This window comes from Natator depressus, chromosome 4, assembly GCF_965152275.1.
Source record: "Natator depressus isolate rNatDep1 chromosome 4, rNatDep2.hap1, whole genome shotgun sequence".
NCBI lineage: Eukaryota > Metazoa > Chordata > Testudines > Cheloniidae > Natator > Natator depressus.
Window position 1 is genome coordinate 35697049 of NC_134237.1, and position 22225 is coordinate 35719273.

Here is a 22225-nt window from a genome sequence, read left to right on the forward strand (position 1 = left end):
TAACTATTCCTGTAATAAACAGAGCTTTGCTCTTCCACATTCTTATTTGCATTATTATGTAGTTCCTATGCTGGCTTCATAGTGTAAATGCTAAGATACAAGCAAAGGCTACGTTGAAGACTAGGGTTAAAATATAATCTAACTCATCCAATCCTTTCAACTAATAGTTTGGAAAAACAGAAACAGATATTTTATATTACATTGTGCTTTTTCCCCCACGCTTTGCACAACACAACTTACTGTGAAATAAAACCACAAACACAGTATCAGCAGAAATCACAAATTTATTAATCCTTAAATATATCTATCAGTCATTTACCATTATGGCAAGAAATATGTACACTGTGTCCCATGGTAAACTGCAGTGTTCCAAAATGACAGAAGACAAGTGTATAATTTGATTGTGGTGGAGAGAACGAGTCACAATTTCCTCACGTCTTGGTGTGGAAGACAAACTTGATCTACAGTAATACATCGACACCACATGCTATGTTAAAAGTGTAAACCCCCCCCACCCTACACTTAATTTTGTTAAATTTAAATACATTTATACTACTTATAGCTGCTTCACAAAAAAAGTAAAGAAATTAATGAGAAAAAAATTAGGCCATTACTTTTTTATTTTTCACAGATCCCATTGGCAAGTTAATATGGCTCAACACATTTACTGTAAATGCTTATTTTAAATATACATTGTTTTAAGTCATGTAATAATTATCAGAGAAGCTTAAATCCATCTACTGTACATCCACTAATAACAACATCAAAGTGTAAAGGAACGCTTCTGATTTATAATCAACACAGAAAGTAAAATTATACAAATTAGGAAGTCTTCCCATTTTAAAAATTTCAGGCTGCTGAGAGCTGTAAATTGTAATTGCTAAAAAGAACACTGATTGAGATATCATGCACTATACAGCGCTGCAGAAAACAGTTAGCCCCACTGATAATAAAACAATGAACAAAACAAAAAAGAAACAGACAACCCCTCTATTTTTCTATTAAAAATGGGTGGGCGGAAAGGAGGGAGACAAAATCTAAATGTTTGCAGGAATATACATTCACAGCTATAAAAGAGAAGCAAAAACAGTCCAGGTCACAAAGTATATGTTTTAAATTGACACTGAGAGCATTCCCTGCTTACTGTACAGGTGTATGCAGCAAAAGAAAAAAACCCTCAAAACAGTTACTAAGTAATGCTGCAATAGTTGTTGTCCCTAATATTATGCACTGTGTAAGGATTTTAATAAGCCAAGAGAAAATGGGGGGGGAGGGGTAACACCATTGTAAAGTGTTACAGTATTATTAGAAAATTGGTATATTCATGATAGTTTTCCAGAGTAGGAGCCACTACAACGGAAAGTAGACAAACTCTTTATACTAAGCTTGTAAGGCCTAATAGTACTCGGTTAAACTAACCACATATCTGGACTAGAGCATAAACAAAATAAAATAATCCTCTAAAGCTTCCTTCATAAATTTACTGTACACCCGGAAAGTGATAATAATCTATTTTGTTTTACCCTTTCACTTTAATCATCAAAAACTATCTCCACTCAGTCTTCGTTCCCCACAAATTTTAATTTTGCTCTTCTATCACCCAATATAAATTTTCAGTTAGCATAAAAAAGTAACGGTAAAGACTCAAAACAGAAAGACAAAAAATGTTGCTGACTGGCCAGAACAGCAGAAGTTAATTCTAATGTGTTCAAGCCAGAAAATGATACAATTTTTCCAGTTTAATAACTAAAATGGCTTCAGCTGGTACAAATCCAACATATTTTTGCTTTCACATTCATCAGTGATTTTATTCATTTTTGTGTTCCAACAAAACTATTCTGCAGTAGCAAAGTTGTAATTGGAAAGCTCATTGATTTCTATTATAACCAAAGCAAAACCCAGTGGTTTTGAAAACAAACAAGCCAAAGTTTTATTTTTTACAAACGTAGTAATTTTAAAGTTATTTGTTAAAATTTCGCATTAATAGAGAAAAATGACAAGTGGATTGTGTATCCACTACTGTACCCTGATTTTTGTTTTTTTTTTTGGTTTGTTTTGTCATTTTCAATTTTCTTGGAACATCCTCTTCACTGAAGTGTAAACAAAATATACAGATGAAATATACAACAAAACGATGCATCACAAATGCATTACATGTAGAACCGTCACAGCTTCATGCACTCAGAAACATGCATGAAGAGAAGAACAGGATGGCCCACATGGTAACCAATCAGGTGCTTTGAGTACGGAGAATGCAAGAGTGGCATCGTTGAATTTTAGCTGGAAGGAGAAAAAAACCCAATATTGCTGTTATTCACTTAGCAATATCACCACTTTATAAACACTACATGTGTTGGACTATAAAGTCTTCCCCAGTCTACAACCTTGCAGGATACTGCTTCGAAAAGCAAACAAACAAGCACTTGCACTGCTCTTTCCCTCTTCAAATCACTTTATAAACACCAATTAACCTTCACTACATGCCAGGAGGTTGGTTAATAGTATCCTTACTTCAGAGAATGGGCAACTCAGGCAGAAAGCTTTACTGATTTGCTTAAGTCCACAGAAGGGACCAAGTTCAGAACTGAGCATCTGTCAGTCCAAAGGGCATCTAAGTTGATTTATTTTACACCACTTTATGGTCCCCTCATGCGCATAATACACGAACTTATACTGACTGACAGATTCACATACAACTTACCAATATATCATTTACATCCCCACTTTACACACCACCTTTGAATTTGGCCCAGTAAGTTGTGAATATCAGGGAGTTTGAGCTGATGTCATCATTTGCATGCAGAGGGCACCAGAAGAGGTGGGTAAGAGGAAAAGAAACTAACAGGAATGTGTAAGAATATTTAAAGTAGGCCACTCATTATTAATATCATTATTATTTGTTATTTGTATTACTATAGTGCCTAGGAGCCCTAGTCATGCACCATGGTTCCACTGAGCTAGGTGCTGTACAATCACAAAACAAAATCCTTATCTAAGCCTTCTTTTGGCTCCTCAGTATGTAACATATAACAACTAAGATCCCCTTATACACTGATAAGTGGGTACAGGGGAATCTAGTGAAGTATTACATCATGTCTGAATTTGGCCTTCGGAATCAGTTTCAGACTCAGTAGTTCCATGGCTGCTAATTCCATGCTGAGACCAGGAGACGACTCTTCCATGTGTGTGCGTGCGTGTGTGTGCACGCGCATGTGTGTTCAGTAGTTTTGCAAAAATAAGCTAAAAGAACAAATTCAAAAGAATACTGAACAAAGAGCAAGTTAACAGAGATAATCTCTCATCAAACGTATCACTTAAGTAGATACAAGCTGTGTAACAGATGGACACCAAAGTTTTTCCATAATTTTCTTGACTCAGTTAAAAAATAATCTAAGTTTGTGGCCATTTTATGAGCCAAATAAATTCATGTGAAAGGGAAATATCTCTGTGTATATTCAGCAACCTTGGTTCTCAGTTCTGGCCTCAGATTTATGTGCATTCATCACTGCAGTCTTGACAAATCAGCTACTGTGCTTGCCCAAACTGATTTGACACGATCCAGAGAAACATATTCCCGCAAAGACGGAAGATAATAGCTATGATTGCTTTTGTAATTTTATTGTATTTGAAATCTTTTTCTTTAGCCAGTGTGAATAAGACTTACTATGTATTACAAAAGTGTGTTAATAAATGGAAAATATAACATTAATAAGTATTCTTATAATGACAGATCTGTATCTGATGGAGTACAAGTATTCTAAATCCAAGAAAGAAAGAAAGAATAAGGATATGGTTCTGTGGAATTCCATTTTTGTGAGGCTCCAGAATGGAGATATTTTTGCATTGCTATATTCTCTGTAAGAACTGATGGTGAATTCATTATAAAAGATAATCAGGAAGGTTTGTAGAAAGTGACTTCTATGTGTTACTCATATTGCATAAGTTAAAAATGGTGAGCCTCATTAAAATACTAAACCCCACATTGATCAATTTACTCCCAAAACCTGGTTGCAGGAATTACTAGGCAAAATTCTATATCATATGTTATGCAGGTGGTCAAACTAGATGGTAATTATTCTTCCTTTTGGCCTTAATTCTATGAATGTGTGTATGTATGAAACTACTTGGTTCTCTCTCAGTACTTAACAAAATACATGCAGGCAGAAAAGTTAAAATGGAAAGGACTAAAATTTTCCCTAATCTAGTTCCTGTCATCCTGGTATGAACCCTTGTTTTTCAGTGAGTATCAGGATGAAATATTGATTCTTAGATATTAATCCTCTCTGGATTTTGTCATCTATGCTTTCAGCCCCCACCATGAGATGGGGCAGACCTGTTCCACATATCCCTCCAATGGAAAACCTGTGTCTTACAACCATCACAATCTCTCCTGTTCTGTTACACTAAACGTACTTTGTTAAGCATTGGCAGAGTGCTTGGAGCTGTGCAAAGGAGGAGGAAGACAAGGCCCCTGCCGCCAATGGGCTTACATTTTAAAACAAACACTATGGTACAAACATACAGATTAACATATTATAAAGCCAGGCGATGGGTTTCTCTAAAAACAGCATTTCATTCCTTTTAAAGTTTAACACCACTTCGTTCAATCACTATAATTCATTGGTTGACAGATTGACATTGCAAGGCTTTGTGGAAGAAGCATGTTGTAAGGAGGGAAGGTAATTGATGCAACAAGGCAAGGTGGGAATGCCAGGTATAAAGAATAGCATAAAGGCAGAAGTGGGAGAAACATAATAGTGAAGTTACATGGGAAAGGAAAATTGGAAAGAGTAAAAAATAAAGAAATGAGAGCAGAGCTGTAGACATGAATGGACTCAGAGCGTTGAGAGTGATGACAAGAAGTTGGAACATGATGCCAGAGATGACAGGAAGATAGCTGAGGAAATCAAAGTTGTGAAGGGAGCAGACAAAATTGACTATTACTAGAGCAATATTTTGGATAGACTAGGTGGGGCAATGCGGAAAAGAGGGAGGCTATGGGGGGAGGACATTGTTGTCGTCAAGGCAGGAGATCACCAAAGGAAATGCATACAAGCACTTTTTAGGTGTGAGGATGGAAAGGATGGATTTTCAAGATGTGGTAGAGGAGAGAAAGGATTAAGTGACATACTGGAGGAAGAAAGAGCAGTCTAAAGTAACACTAAGGCTTTGTCATCCAAGTTTGAAATCTCAGGAACTTCCTCCACTAAGGAAATTCACACTGGTGTAAGTACGTTGATGTGCAATCCTCAAATGTAGATGTACTGCAACAGTGCAGCTTAATTTGGGAATATACCAAAGTAAGCTGCAATGGTAAAGCATGTCTACATTAGGAGTTGGCAGACTGATGCTGTTGCACCAATGTGAATTTTCTTAATGTAGATAAGGCTGCAGTTTGCAAGCCTGCATCATGGGGAGAGCAGTGATGTAACTGACAGTAATAAGTGGGGGAAAAGCAGAGGGTTGAGAGGAAAGATGAGAGGCCAGAACCTCAGCTGGTACAACCTGATGTAGCTATGGGATCAATGGAAGTACATGATTTACACAACTGAGGATCTAGCCGGAGGAATTCAGTATTTTGCATGCTGAGTCTAAGCTACTATGATTCCAAGGATGCAATATCAGAAGGTATTTAGAGATGCCCGAACACAGTAGGATAGACCATGAATTGAGAGAGAGATTTGAGAGTCAACCACACAGACATAGTAACTGAAGCAGTGAGAACTGAGGAGGTCACTCAATGGGAAACTATAAGGGGGGGGGGGAGAATTGATGACACTTATTTGTATCTTATAATTTATAAAGTAAATAATCTGACTCTAAATCATCTAGCTGTGTACATGGCTAGTCTGTGTAAGCACTAGGGCTAACTGGAAAACAGGAAAATTGCTAACATTTTCATTTTTCATCAAAATTTTGTTTTTGTTGAAATTTTCCAGCCAGATCTAAATAATTATCTTTCCTATCACTTCTCTCTCTTTACTTCCTCCCAGTCCCCTTGGACTGTATTTATTATGCCCACTTTTGTATCTTGTCTCAGGCCCTGTCTACATTAAAGAAGCTTCCGCCGAAGTAATTACATCAATGTGATTACACCATTGTAGACCCCTTCATGTAGACATGCTGCACAAGTAGAAAGTGCTGCTGACACCTATGACACGCAATCCAGAGATTTACTGAAGTAACCTGCACTGGTGCAAGCCCGACTTTGTATTGAGCCAGCGCGTCTATGTTAGTGGTAGTGTAACCACATCAGCTGAGTTACACTGGGGCAAACTTCCCTAGAGAAGAGGAGGCCGAAAATGAAAACAATTTAAACTCTTCAGGGCAGAAACTGTCTATGTGTATGTACTTGTATGTGTCCTTACTATGTGTACGTACAACACCCAGCACAGTGAAGCCCTAAACTGAAATGGGCCGGCTTGTAAACAAACAAAAATTATTACAAATATTTGCACTAATACTGTATGCAGCATACTGAATTATTAAATGGACTGTGCAGAAGTTACACTGCAATGCTACTTTCAAGAGAATGAAAGTTTTATAGAGTAAGGCCAGAAGGGATGTTTAGATCATCTAGTCTGACCTCCTACATAACACAGGACATTCTTACCCCTGTAGTTAATACTGTTTGGATAGATTTCTTACTTGATCGGTACTGTTGGTGACCCTGAACGGTGAAAATGAACATTCTGCCATTTGCCATCACGGCGGTGCCACACCCGGGTCTCCTCGGACTGCATAGTCTTTGGCATTCCACTTCCATCCATGTACTGCGTCAGCCGTATGTATGCAATGCAGGCAGCATCATCACCCACAAGATGGACATGGGGATTGAGGATAATGGTGTGGATTGGCTTATTACCCTTGGACAAAGCTATGGGAGGAAACACACACAAAATCAGTTTTTCCCAAGTAAACCAACAGAGTTAGCCATGTCTCTCAGTACTGAAAATGGTGTGTAAATATATCAAGATTAGCAGATGCTAAATACTAAACACTGTTTTACTGATAAGCAAGCAAAGCTAGCACAAATAAAGTTGCAGCAGTGGGAAGGGAGTGGGACGAGAGAGATGAAGCATGTACTCCTCTCTTCTATCAGAAAATCACTCTAAAATAACAGTGGTCTATATGAATGTGCCAAATAAGTTACAATAATTGTCTGCTTTTCAACCCTGATCAGTTTCAAGATTTGTTGCTATAATAAAGACATAAAAGAAGGATGTGTAATTATGTTGTTCCCTTTCCTTTGTTCACTCTTAGAAGTGAAGTCACAGGATGAATCTCATGAGTTAGCACCTGAGCTCTGCTCTTAGTAATATATTTGCATTATTCCTATCTCTGATCCCTGTTGGCTATAAATTTCCTTTTATTTTTTTTTAGTTGACATTTCTTATTTCTGATGTGCTGCCTTTGTTGAAATGATCTCACCAAAGTCTTTGGCCAGATTTCAACATGATTATTATCCAAAGTGATCTTAATTTGTTTTGTATGTATCATTTGATGGTTCTAGCGCTGTAGTAAAAGCGGTTACCAAATGCTTTATTTATGCGGTTATACTTCTCTGTACTTTAGAAAATGTAGTAAAAAGACATTTAAAAATAGAATTACTTTCTGTGATTTGGGATCTGTGCATGTTGTACTGTGAACTCCATGTTGTTTTGTGACCCAGTTTTGTTTCAGGGCTCTACTTCGCTCTGTAGCAGCCTTTGTGGATTAGAGCATCCATTTTGCAATAGGGACTTGACTCCTAATAGAAAGACTATGTCTGAGAAGCAGAGACAAAGCAATCGAGAGCCATCAATGTTGAATGACTTTTCTCTGTGGAACAATGGATTTTCTACTGGTAAGGCCATTGTCTTTGAAGTTGATGTGGGGAGAATAGGGGGTGGAACATGGAATTTCCTCAGTGGAAAGACACATGCACCAAGGGGGATAGAGGTGGTTATCAATACCAGGTTTACCATGGTGCCATGCTCCAAAGGGGCCCCGGCCTGGCCCACTCTTCTCCACCCCCTGCTCTCTCCTGTGGGGTCAGCGGGCAGAAGCTTGGTCCTGCCGGCAGCCAAGCTCCCTCCCCTCGCCTCTTCCCCGGAGCGTGCAGGGACCAACCCTAGCTCCCGCCCCGCTGTGCTTTTGCTCCCGGCCCCTGCCTTGCTCCAGTCCGCAGGGACTAATCCTACCCCCATGCCCCACTGTGCTCATCTTTGGGGACTGGCCCTGCTTTGAGCAGGGGGTTGGACTAGATGACTTCCCGAGGGCCCTTCCAACCCTGATATTCTATGATCTTGCCCCTGCCTCCCTCCATCTGGGGACCAATCTTTCCCCCCGCCTCTACCTTGCCCAGTTGTCAGGGTGAATAAAAATCAATGATTTTTTTAAAAAAATCAGATTTTTTGTATTTAAATCGGATTTTTTTTTGATAGGTGTTTTTTTCCCTCAAAAAGCATTTTATCTAAAGATAGTTTTAATTAAGATACATTAAATCTTATCATGGAATAGGGTTTATAAATTCTAATTCTATAGTAGGAGACAATATATTTGTGTAATGTTTAAGAAAAGTTTTGTAAATGAGTTCTAATAGTTCATGGATTAGGGACCCAATCTTATGGGGATCCACGGGCTTCTATATAGATTATTTAGGTTAATCTTTCTATCTACCCAATGGGACTCAGTGCTCAGTCTAGAAGATACCATTAGAGATGCTTAGTTTTGCAGTTCTCAAACTGTGGATTTGTGTCTCCAGAATGTTTTAAAATAAATAAATAATATATAGAGGTGAGAAATAACAGACCTCAACTCTATTGTCCCTCTGCAAATTTGTGTAATCAAAGTCAATCCCTTACCTCTTTCTAAAAGTGAAACGTTTCAAAAAGTTCAATGAATAGAAGATTGTTGGGGGCAGAATAGAGTTGGACAAGGAGAAGAAATCTGGAGATAAATATGAGAAGCGAGGGACATAGGCTTTTTTGTCAAAATATTATGTTTGCTGTTGAAGAAAAAAAATCCAGAATACTTAACGTTGTTTTAGTTAAATAAAACAATTTAAATGTCCGCCTGGTGATGTTCTCCTCCTAATACAGCATGGAAAGAAAATCCTCCAAATATTAATGATTAACCTGTTGAACTGGAGATAGGTCACCTCCCAATGACTTCATAAATATCTGCTTCAATTACCTTTGGTAAATGAAATAACCAAATAATTATTCATTTTCTGATATAGCTGTAAAACTCATCTGAAAAGTTTTCAAAATAAATCACTGTTTAAAAATGTATAGTGTGAACCTTCTAAAAATGAAACCTACATCTATCTGAGTTGTGAAGAATATGTATTAAGGTTATAACAACAAGAATGTACTTTTATGTAGAAAATCATGATTAAATCAAGTCTTCCTGACTAGTGATTTAAATCATGATTTAAATCAAATCCACCCTGCCCTTGCCCCTGGCACCTTCATTCCCCAGGGGGTCCCACAAATATGTTTCGCGCCAGGCCCACAAAAAGTTAATCGGGCCCTGGCGGTTATTAAAAGCTAGTTGCTACTCTGAGCAAAGGGTTAGTCTCCTGCTGCATGTCAGAAGAAAAGGGCGGGAGGAAAGACAAAGCAGGAGGGCTCCCTAGCTTATCCACACTGAGTTCAGACTCAAAGACAGCCCTGGGACACAGCTGGGAATTTGATGGATACATTATTGAGCTGCACTGTTAGTCTATAAACTTGAAATCAAGTTTGGAATTTCCTTCCAAAAAAGCCCTGCAACAGGGCGTGTCTAGCTGAGCCATTGGCCATGGGGGAGTGGAGGGAGGAAACTGGAGGCAACTTCAGGGGCAGGACATTCATCCCTGTCACCAGTGACTGACAGGTCTGGTTCTGCCCCCAAGCTGCAAGCAGGCTGACGTAAAGGGCCTATAGACCTTAGCACTAAGGAGAAAATGCTAAATGCTTGCAATTCTCATTTCAAAGTAAGTTAGACAGTAACCCACTTGAATAGGTTACCTAGGGAGGTGGTAGAATCTCCATCCTTAGAGGTTTTTAAGGCCTGGCTTGACAAAGTCCTGGCTGGGATGATTTAGTTGGGGATTGGTCCTGCTTTGAGCAGGGGGTTGGACTAGATGACCTCCTGAGGTCTCTTCCAACCCTGATATTCTATGATTCTAAGTAACCTGAATCCTTACCCAGGACATTTTACTAAATAAACAACCACCACCAATGCCAACTCTTACGCTTCTAGATGCCCATCCAACATCTCCCATCTGAGTTAGTAGGAGAATAACATTTTGCATTTAGTAGTTTTCATTTTACTATCCATTCATATCATATTCTTTAGTTCTCACATCATTTGTGAGATGTTACATTTTATTAATATCCATACAGATGGGGAAACTGAGGCATTGAAAGTCAATGATGGGTTCACAAAAGAGAATGGGAGTCCATCTCAGAATTGAGATTATAATTTAGGAGTCCCTGGAGCTAGTCTTGTGCCCTGACATTTCTCACTCAGAAATTGCTGGATGAGAAAATCAGTTTCATTAGTTAATTTATAACACGATCAGTCTCTCTTTAAGTTTCAAATCTGTTCTGAAACTCTGTCATCTATAGTACCGGATAGTCTATGGTATGAACAAGTAAGCAGTGTAGCCTTTATTTTCTGAAGCTGACATGGTTGTATTAAATCCACCAACTGATGTGCTGTGATCACCATTAAAAAAGTCATGAGTCCAGTGCTTCAGCTAGTATGAATCAACGTAGTGACTACAGTTTTTCCTTAGACTTACAGTAAGAAAGAATAATGATCAACTGTTAGGAAATGCTGACTTTTTAATGGTGATCAGTTTGTCCATCAGTGCAGACTTTTCAAATGTGCCCAGTGCTGTGGTTCAGCCCCTCTAGCTCTGAAAAATAAAGAGTGGGAATCACTTGCCTTCCAACCCTATCTACCTTTTAGCCATCCCTCCACACCCCCGTCCCCCAAAAGATATTACACGAACTTGACAGTTCCTCCACAATCAAAAGTTCCCCATGGTTTCTAAGCAAGTTCAGCAAAAACATGAAAAAATATTTCATACTGCATAACTCAAAATTAAATTTCAAAAACATCATAAGCAGCTACAAAAAAGAGCTGGATTTGAGAAGCACCCTTGGAAGTATTTTAAAAGTGATCAAATAGGAAAACACACCATTTTCAAAGTAGAACCTGTGAAAGTCCATCCCTTCCACTAGATTCCCCAAAGCTTCAGGTTCAAAACATGTAAGGCCTGGATCACAGATCTTTCTGTGGAAGAGAAAATGAAATAGTTATGACAAATGTATAGTCAGTTTCAGATGCAGCACAGGACTGCTTTCTTCTTGATGTCTTTGAAACCAAAGGAATCCTCAGATTGGGATTTTCCATCCCTAATATATACAATTCACCACATGAGGGAATTCCAGCTAAGTCAGTGTTTCTCAAATGTGGCCACCGTGGCCACATGCAGCCACCAGGGGCTTTTCTTGTGGCCACAGCCTGGGCTGTGATTTGGGGGCAGGGGGGGCGCAGGAGTAGCTCTCTCTCTTTTCTCCTCCCTGTTGCTCCTGAATAAACCCCCTTGGTGCTGGTGCTGTGGCCACCAGCAGGGATTAGGCCCTGCCCCTCTCTGGAGTCACCTGGGGCACAATGCTGTAGGAACAGGCAGCCATTGAGTTCCCCACTTTCCCTGGGGCGGTGGGGCTCAGGCTTTGGGCTTCAGCCCTGGAGTGGCGGGTTGACAGGCTCTGGACACCGGGCTTTGGGCTCCAGCCCTGAGCTCTGGTTGCGCATCAGCAGGCCTCAGGCTCCAATGGCAGGCTTCAGGCTCCGTCCCTGGGTCCCATCCTCCAGCCATGAGGCTTCAGGCTCTGACAGCAGGGCTTCAGGTTCCAGTTCCCCCACTGCCTTCCCCAGTCCCCTACCCCCTTTCCCTTGACCCCATTGCCTCCCCTGACCCTCCGTCCAGGGCTTAATTTGTCCCCAGGCTTGCCAGGGCTGAGTAAGTCTGTTGTGAAAAGTGATACTTGTATGTTTGCAAATATCACTTTTCACAACAGATTTACTAGCTAGCAATAAATAAATTACAATGATTTGGACATGTATATGTGCATATTTATTTGGTTTTCCTAAAGCTAATTAAGTATTTTAGGAAAAATGTGTCCTGAGAACCCCTGCTCTAAGTGATGATTATGATGGCGTTGAGGGAAAATTGGAGGATCTTTATATCAGAGGCAACTATGGAGCAGAAAGTTTAACAGTAAAGGAGAGACTATGTCTGAGGATGTCTGAGGAAAGACTTCAGAAGGGGCAGGAATGGTAAAATGAGTGCTATACCTAGTCATGTGGAAAAGAAAGCTTGAAGAAATGCAGTCTATCAACTCGAATATTAAGGTCCAGAATAGAAAGAGAGGTTACTCACTGTATGCACTAGCTGTAGTTCTTCAAGATGTGTGTCCCTATGGGTGCTCCACTTCGGTGTGCGCCTTTCATGGGAGATTTTCATTGGCAGTGTCTGTTGGCCCTCGCATGCACTGTTAATAACTTGTGCCCCGCACCGAGGTTATGTCAGACTGCGTGGGCAAACTGCCCTCAGTTCCTTCTCCACTGCTGAGTCTCAGAAGGAAACTCTGAAGCGGAGAGGAAGGAGGGCGGGTAGTGGGGCACACCTAGGTAAGGCTGCGATTCTTTCATAGAGATCACGGATTTGGTGACTTCTGCAGCGGCTGGTGCCGCTGACTTCAAGCTGCCTGAGCAACTGGCCCTAGGGCCAGATGTTCAGGTGCCCCACGACTAGCCACACTGGCCACTGCTGGAGCGACCCAGGGCCAGCTGCTCCGGCAGTCCCCGGGGCCAGCTGCATTGGCCACTGCTCGAGAGGCCCCAGGCAGCTGGCTCCGGGGACCACCCAAGCAGCAGCCGGTGCGGCTTGTCCTGCAGACCGCCTGAGCAGTGGTCCTGGGGACGGCCCTGGGGAGCGCACGAGCAGCGGTCCTCGGGGCTGCTCCGCAGCCAGCCTCACTGGCCACTGCTCAGGCTGTCCCAGGCAGCTGGCTACAGTGGCACCAGAGAGCGCCCACACAGAGGTCCTGCGGGTGCCCTGGAGACTGCCTGAGCAGCAGCGGCCCTAGGGGCGCCTGGATGTTGGTCCCTTGGAGCAGCGGCCGGGGGGCAGTCAACCCCCAGCACTGGAGTAGGCCCCTCCCCCCCATGCACAAGGTCCTCCCAGAGCAGCAGGGCCTCAGAAGTATTTTTGGTAAAAGTCATGGACAGGTCACGGGCCGTGAATTTTTATTTATTGCCCGTGACCTGTCTATGACTTTTACCAAAAATACCCGTGACTAAATCTTAGCCTTATCCATAGGGGGACACATCTCGAAGAACTACAGTTACTGCTCAGGGTGAGTAATCTCTCTTTCTTCTTCGAGTAGTGTCCCTGTGGGTGCTCCACTTCAGGTGACTCCTGAGCAATATCCCCATAAAGAGGAGGGAGCTTTGGAATCGAGTCCAGCACAGAGGAAAGAACTGCATTGCCAACTGCCGCATCAGATCTAGAGGCATCAAGTAAAGCGCAGTACCTGGAGAAGGTATGTACACCAAAGACCATGTAGCAACTCTGCAGATCTCAAATACTGGGACATTTTTAAGTAGAGCCAGAGATGTAGATTGTGACCTCATCAAGCAGGGATTGGAATGCTGGCAGGACTGTAACAAACTATAATACACCCAGAAATCCATTTTGATGGTCTTTGGGTAGAAAAAGCAGAACCTTTATCTGTCTGCAAACAAAAAGAATAGTCTAGGAGATTTAGAAAATGATTTAGTCCTGTGTAGGTAGAAGGCTAATGCCCTCCTGACACTGAGTGAGGAAGGTAGTTTCCATGTTGGAATTATGATTTTTGGAAAGAAAACTTGTAGGTGAATGATTTGATTCCAATGAAACTCAGAAGACACTTTAGGAAGAAACCTGGAGTGTAGTCATAAGGAAACTTTTTCCTTATAGAACACCGTAAAAGGAGGGTCTGCTATTAAGGCTTCAGTCTCTCTGACTCTGCAGTTGATGTAATAGCCACTAAGGAAACTATTTTCATAAACAAATACAGTAAGGAGCAAGTTACCATCAGTTCAAAAGGAGATTTCAGGAGACTTTTAGGAACCAAACTTAGCTCCCAAATTGGGGTGGGGACTTTCCATCAGTGGGAAGAGAGATTGCCCAGACTCTTCATATGAACCTTATGCTTGTAGGGTGAGCAAACAGATCCCCTCAATAGTGGTGGAAAACCCAGTAAGGCGGCCAAATGAATCTTGAGAGAACTAAGTAATATTCAATGCAAGGGCAGCATTCTGGAGTTCACACTAGTGACTGAATCTTCTCCACTTCTGAAGGTATATCTTGTAGAATCTTTCTTACTATTTAATAATATCTGCTGTACTTCTGCAGAACAGACAGACTCTAACCCCGCAAACCATCAAGGAGCTACACCTTGAGGCAGAGAATGCTCAGATTGGGATGCAGCAGTTGACTCGCACTCTGGAAGAGAAGCTAAGGAATCATTAGAATATCTGTTGCTGGTCAAAGAGCTAGGCTAAAGGAAACCATGCCTGCTTTGACCACATTTGGGCTATTAGAATAACTCTGGTGTTGTCCTGTCTAATTTTCTTCACCACTCTGAGAATCAGAGGCATCGGGGGAAAACACCATTAAACAGCTTCTTCATCCAAGTGAGGAGAAAGGCATCTCCCAATGGGACCTAAACCTCCCCTTGAAAAGAGCAGATGGAACTTTTTGTTCGAAGCTGTGACAGAGAGCTCCACTTCTGGAAATCCCCAAGTTTGAAGTATGCCAACAAGAACCTGGGAATCCAACTCCCATTTGTAATCGTGGGGGAAAAAACCTGCTGGGAGCATCAGCTGTGACATTTTACCTGTCCAAGAGATACGCTGCTGAAATTCTTATGCAATGTTTTATATACCAGTTCCGTCACCTTATTGCTTTGGCATAGAGAGAAGAGGATCCATGTTTACTCTTAGAGCTGTGGAACTTTCCCGCTTCACTGGTACTGGAGAAGCCCTTCGCCTCAATGGTACCAAGCTTTGAGGATTAAGTCTCTGAGGCCGTTTACCTGGTCAAAAAGTGAAGTCTCTTTGAGATGGGTTCCTTAAGAGGAAAATTAGAGCTCCTCTGAGGATATTCAGAGTAGGATTCAGGCTTTCCCTTTCTAGAAGAGTGTTGCGCTGAGGTTGAAGGGGCACAAGAGATCCCCAGGAACTGATGTACAGCGGGGTTCTCCTGACCTAGTTTCAAAGGGGAGTGAAGAGAGCAATCCATCATTAACAATTGCAGCTTGATTTCCCAGTTCTTCCAAGCCTTGGATTTGAGGGCTAAACGAAGTTACGCTTCTGTGGAATGTGTGGCGCTTCCAGGGAGCAAACACAGTTAGAGTGTCCATCGCTGAGTGATACAGCCTCTCTACACATGAGGCAACGTTTAAACCCTGATGAACTGGGCATGCCCCTCACAAGGAGGATTTCCCCAGAGGAAATAAAATGATCTTTCAATAGCCAATAACTAAATACTACTACTAACAACCTAACTAGCTAAACTAAGTAGAACAAACTCAGCGAACAGTTGAGGCATGCACAATGCAAAGATGCTAAACTCCATCTCAAGCTGAGGCAATTGAGAAGGAACTGAGGGCGGTTCGCCCATACTCAATGCAGGGCATGAAGATATCAGTGGTGCATCCGTGGGCTGAATGGACACTGCTAATGCAAATCTCTGATCAAAGGTGCATAGGGTGCACATGCACCTGAAGTAGAGCACCCATGGGGACACTACTCAAAGAAGAACCACCCATTCCTGCCAAACTTTTTTTTTCCTTTCCAGATTTTCCTCTCTTATGGCAAGTAGAGCTGAGTTCATGAAGCTGATTTATTCCCATGGGTCTTGTTTTCCATGAATGATGGAAAACTTCTAATTGGAGACTTTTCCCACAAGAATACTATTTGTCATTTTAATGTCCACTGTTTTGACAATTAACACAAACAATAAAACAGCCCTCCCACTCTGAAATTTAAATGAGGTGGCATTCTATTTCTTTCATGATAACCCAGAACAAAGGTTCCTTATCCTCCATCCAGTTTGCCCTACTGCAGAGCATGCTTGACCTCAAAGGCATATGACCTCATGCAAATCAGCCTGTGAAGCAGAAATATGATGTATGTGAAATTCTGTGATCCATCGATAAACATGGGCATTAACATTTCTGTCTGCCTTGCTTTCCTATGTGTCATTCCAACAGGGAACATAAATTATAAACTGCATCATGCTGGAATGAAACACAACACATATAAGCATGAAGGATGAAATCTTGGTCCCAATGAAATCAGTGGGATTTCAATGGTCAGCATTTCACCTAAAATTTTCTTTCAGTGTTTGACCAGAAGATACATTTTCAAAGCCATAAATGGAAGTTAGGGCATCTAAATCCTACTGGAAGTCATAGGACTTAGATATTCAGCTGTTATTTGTGCCTTTGAAAATCTCCCCCACGATCTGTTAAGTCTAAAACCAATGTTGCTCCCAATGTTTAAATGGTAATTTAATTTTGGTTAGATGTTTCTAAGGCTTGAGTTTCGCCATGCTGCAAAACAGAAAAGTTTTGAGCAAAGTTCCATTTGACATTTTTGTACAACAGTTTATGTAACAGTCAAAGGATATAAAGTGCTCAGACCAGGTAAAGGCACATTACTGGTAATCTGTTACTGTCTCATAGGCGTATTACTTCCCTATTTCAACTATTCTAGAACCTTTAGCTTTTCATGAGCTGAAATAGTGTCTTTAGCTCTAGACCTTTAACTTTAAACAAAATATAATTTGTTTTTGTTCCAAATACATTTTAATGGGTTGGAGTAAAAAAACAACAGAACTGGCTATAAGGTTAATTGAAAAACGGAATACCTAAAATGAGTTATTTAAGCAGAATTTTTTTTGGGTCCTGAACAGAATTTCCGAAGTAAGATTGGTACAACACACAATGGGAAGCAGTCGGAGAGAGGCAGGAGAAGGCCAAAGTAAGTGCTTGGGTCTTGCAAATTCACACCCGGGCTTGCTATGTACTAGCTCTCCATGTAAATGAGCCAAAAGTCCCAAGTGGCATTAATGTATTAGAGTGCAACAGATGAATTCTGGTGATCGTGAACCTCTGCTTATACTGAAATGTTTCTGACGAAACAGCTTTCCAGTATATTTTGATCTTGATTCTTAGATTTTAAATCATGAGCATTCTCTCCTCTCTACCTGATGAAAGAGATCACTGCATATGTTATGTAGCGATAATGGGTCTGATTCACTATGGTGTTATTCCATGTTTATCCTAATATAACACTACTGAAATCTGCTGTTATACCAGTGTGTGACTTGTGCAATACAGCAGTGAATCAGGTTCTGTTTCCTCAGGGCCTACAAGCATGAACATTTTTATACTTTTATCTCATCTTGTCTCTTGCAAAATGAGTCAACTTACGTGTAAGCTTCAAAGTCCCCATTGTTGATAGCTTCAATCAGCTGCTCAGTAACCTTGATAATCTCCTGCTTACGAGCTAAAGAAAGGATAAACAGACAAAAATACAACAAAACATGAGATGGGAACAAAAGTGGAAAGTGACAGCATAAAAGACTGTCAGATTAAATAACAAAGACAAGGACATTTACATATTTCCCTGATCAGTGTGACTGCCATTCATTCCATGATTCCACTTTCTTTTCTAGTACCATAGCCAGAAGTGTTAAATTACTCACTTTACAATATATTGGCCTTAGTGTATTTCTGTATTCATAAGGAAATAAAGCACGATACATTTTCGACCTCGGTTCTGATCCACTTTCTCTCACTGAAGGATCTACAGATGTGTAAAAGCAGCCAATTGTCATTTTATGAGCAATATTGTAATGATTCACTTATATCCGGAATCTGGAGCTTGTAAGTGTGTCATCCTGATCTCAGAAATCTATGTTTACAATGAATTTTTCTCCACTTAGCCTTTGTTTTGGCCAAACACAAAAAGGCAGGGTGCCAGCACTTCCTTAAATGGCACGCTGCCTTTAATAGCAGAGATTGAACCATGAGAAATTAAGAACGTAAGAACAGCCAGACTAGGTCAGACAAATTGTCCATCTTGCCCAGTATCCTGTCTCTGACAGTGGCCAGTGCCAGATGCTTCAGAAGGAATGAACAGAACAGGGCAATTCTGAATCATCCATCCCTTGTTTAGTCCCAGCTTCTGGCAGTTGGAGGTTTGCAGACACTCAGAGCATGGGGTTGAGTCCCTGACCATCTTGGTTAATAGCCATTGATGAACCTATCCTCTATGAACTTATTTAATTCTTTTTTGAAACCAGTTTTACTTTTGGCCTTCACAACATCTCACAGCAATGTGTTCCACAGATTGACTGCACTGTCTGAAGAAGCACTTCCTTTTGTTTGTTTTAAACCTGCTGCCTATTAATTTCATCAGCTGACCTCTAGTTCTTGTGTTATGTGAAGGGGTAAATAAACTTTCCTATTTACTTGCTCCATACCGTTCATGATTTAATAGACCTCCATCATATCCTCCCCTTAGTCATCTCTTTTTGAAGCTTGAGCAGTCCTACTCTTTTTAATCTCTCCTTGTAAGGAAGCTGTTCTATACCCCTAATCATGTTTATTGCCATTTTCTGCACGTTTTTCAATTCTAATACATCTTTTTTGAGATGGGGCAACCAGAACTGCACACAGTATTCAAGGTGTGGGCATACCATGGATTTATATAGTGGCATTATATTTCCCATTTTACTCTCTCTCTCTTTCCTAATGGTTCCTAACATTCTGTTAGCTTTTTGACTGCCACTGCACACTGACTTGATATTTTCAGAGAACTGTTGGTGAGGACTCCAAGATCTTTTTCTTGAGTGGTAACAGCGAATTTAGACCCCATTATTTTGTGTGTATAGCTGGGATTATTTTTCAGAGTGCATTACTTTGCATTTATCAACTCTGAATTGTATCTGCCATTTTATTGCCCAGTTTAGTGAGAGCCATTTGTAACTCTTCACAGCCAGCTTTGACTGAACTATCTTGAGTAATTTTATATTGTCTGCAACCACTCCTGAAATAAGCCCAAACCACTATTTAAGAGAAATTTAGTCCTGTTACCATATCCAGATCTTCCTCTGCAGAGTCGCATTGATTACAGTAGGATCTATATGGATTCAACACAGATCTAACTGCAGCAATGAGCTCTGTGGCACAGTATGTCTATTATTATGTTTGTAAACATCTAGCACAGCAGAGTTACAACAGATCTTTTGATGCTATCATAAACAAATATTAAAATAATAAAAATGCTTTATAAAAGACCAGTATTAAAACGGTTGTGTGTGTGTGTGTGTGTGCGTGCGTGCGCGTGTGTGTGTATTTTCTTTGATCAATGATGAAGCCCCAGTAAGACTAAATGGTCACTCAGCTAGCAGGGCTAGTGGGTAGCATGGTGGGATACGGAAGATTTTTAAAAATAAAGAGAGGTTTCAGTTGCCTGATTTCTTGGAGGTAGTGTGGATGAATTTGTATGGGGTGAGAACACTGGCTTTGCTGACCAGCACTGGCAGGGTGCTCTACGTATACCGAATGATGCAGAAGAAAGTGTGGAGGCAGCTGCGGGAGAAGCATAAAAACGGGGCACTGAGGCTGGCATCATCAGCAGAGCAAAGAGGATGGTGGGGTGATGAGAGAAGAGACAAGAGCAGTAGAATGAGGAAGGGTCTAGAAACTGAAGGACCAAGAAGTTTAAACCTGATGTGATGAAGAAAGGGGAGTGAGGGGAGGGACTCGAGGAGGGAGGATAACATGGTGAGTTGAGAGGGGAAGGAAGATGATGCCTGGAATCAGAAATCTTGTATGCCATACCTAGTGTAAAAGTAATTGAACTAGAGATTTAACAATACATTAAGAAATGTAAATAATTACAAATTATTAAATTAGGCAATAGAAAACAATATAGTTTTCTATTGTTGCATAGAAAATATAATTGGTGGATCACTGTAAATAAGGCCAAGATCTAAAGATATATGATATTTCCCAGATGCAATTTACACTAAACCCCAAGGACAGATCATAATTTATACTCAGCTGGTTGGTAATAATTTGGTGATAATTTTGTGTATGTTGATATTATTCTTTGTTTCACAATTAATTAATATCACATTTGATTTCCCAGTTTTACCAAAACATGCCCACAGCTGGATATAAGGTCATGTATATACAAAGTCATGCAAATTAAGTGGTGAACATCTGAATATACTCTGCATCATAATATACTACTAAGTGATCACAGGGGGCTTCAGGAGATGGTTTTTCAAGTGGGGAGCACTGTCAATGGTATGTCTTAGCATAATTCACTTTGGCAATGCTTAACTCATTCTCATCTGTCTGTGGCTTCAATAGCACAATCTAGAGCTGTGCAAAAGACAGAAGCTCAGTTTCACAAAGGATTTTCAGATTTTGAAAACTGGCTTCATTCTTTAGAGAAATGTGTCACAGGGTGGACCGGGCCCTTTAAAAGGGAACTGGAATGTCCCACCTGTGCCTCATTAACAGCATCACAATGGGGCCTAATAGAAGACAGCTGGTTTCCATAAAGAGCCAGAGAAGGAACTGGAAATAGGAAGATGAAGCTGTGGCAGAAACTGCAGTTAGCAGGAGGGAAGATTTGGGCTTAGAAGCTAGAGGGCGTTGGGGGCAGGGGAGGAATGGGGCGGGATTGCCTGCTGATCTCTCAAAGAGGGAGAATAGACAGCACTGGGAGAGTGACGAACTCTGTCCTGGGGAAGAAAGGACTCCAGGTAGGAAGACCAGGGATTTCCTGCTGTGAAAAGCAGAGAAGGACTCTAGCTGGAAGGGATGGAGTGGCTCCTTGATAAAAAGTGGGTTGGACAGAGGAGGAACTTGGGGACTGGCAGAAGATGCCAGAGATGAACTTTTGAGACTTTGAAGACAGTTTGAATTGTTTGGTAATAAACTCAGCCCCCAAGGAGGGATAATTATTAGTCACAAGAGAGCCTCTAGTGGAGTTAGTGATTTAAGAAGCCCTGAGCAGAAGGGAAAATTGAGGCAGATTGCCACAGATCCACCGCTGGCCAGGGTAGGTAGCCCATCCTGTTACAAAAATAAACCAGAAAATGTGAAAATTCTCTGTGAAGAAACATAAAATGTTTAAAAAAGAGACTTTTCAAAATGAAAAACTGAAACATTTTGTTCCAAAAATGTCAAAACATTTCCCCCTCCCCAACTTTCCAAAATAAAATTCTGCTTAAACTGAAATGATTTTGTGAAGCATTTTGATTTCAATGGAACTGCACATTCTGAAGGAATACAATTCAGTTGAAGTTTCTCTGTCCAGCTCTAGTATGAACATTTGGTAAAACTACGCATCAGCTGATCTGCCCTCTGAGCACAAAGCATGTCCAACCAGCAAGCTCCACAGGCCAGCAAACGAGATTACGGAAACATTGTTGGCTCAAACAGCACAACTGCTTTATGTATTTCAGTACTAGTATCAATCCTTCTAGTGCTCTTCGCACTTGTGGAAAGACTTTTCAGCAAATAAAACTCACTGTAAGAAATTCACAATTCTATACTATATTGCTATACTATATATGTTGGTTACACACACATATAATTGGTTTCAGAATAGCAGCCATGTTAGTCTGTATCCATAAAAAGAAAAGGAGTACTTGTGGCACCTTAGAGACTAACAAATTTATTAGAGCATAAGCTTTCGTGAGCTACAGCTCACTTCATCGGATGCATTCAGTGGAAAATATAGTGGGAGATTTTATATACACAGAGAACATGAAACAGTGGGTGTTACCATACTGACTGTAACAAGAGTGATCAGGAAAGGTGAGCTATTACCAGCAGGAGAGCGGGGGTGTGGGGGTGGGGGCTTTTGTAGTGATAATCAAGGTGGGCCATTTCCAGAAGCTTACAAGGACAGTAGGAGGGGAAATAAACAAGAGGAAATAGTTTTAATTTGTGTAATGACACATCCACTCCCAGTCTTTATTCAAGCCTAAGTTAATTGTATCCAGTTTGCAAATTAATTCCAATTCAGCAGTCTCTCGTTGGAGTCTGGTTTTGAAATTTTTTTGTTGAAGAATTGCCACTTTTAGGTCCGTAATCGAGTG

General features: G+C 40.8%; 1 protein-coding gene across 22 annotated transcripts in view; it reads right to left on the minus strand.

The window, feature by feature from the left end:
* Window positions 1-272: 272 nt before the first annotated feature.
* The window catches only part of CAMK2D (calcium/calmodulin dependent protein kinase II delta), a 250983-nt gene continuing 229030 nt past the window's right edge, over window positions 273-22225 (minus strand). For 18 of the 22 annotated variants that reach the window (XM_074950780.1, XM_074950772.1, XM_074950761.1 and 15 more), the window contains 4 exons: window positions 17529-17604; window positions 11177-11271; window positions 6649-6877; window positions 273-2280 (listed from right to left, as the gene is read on the minus strand). In XM_074950780.1, coding sequence (XP_074806881.1) covers window positions 2277-2280; window positions 6649-6877; window positions 11177-11271; window positions 17529-17604 — 404 coding nt within the window. In that variant the 3' untranslated portion in view covers window positions 273-2276. Of the gene's footprint in view, window positions 2281-6644; window positions 6878-11176; window positions 11272-17528; window positions 17605-22225 lie in introns of those variants that run through there. The other 4 variants (XM_074950767.1, XM_074950765.1, XM_074950764.1 and 1 more) reach the window with 1 other exon arrangement.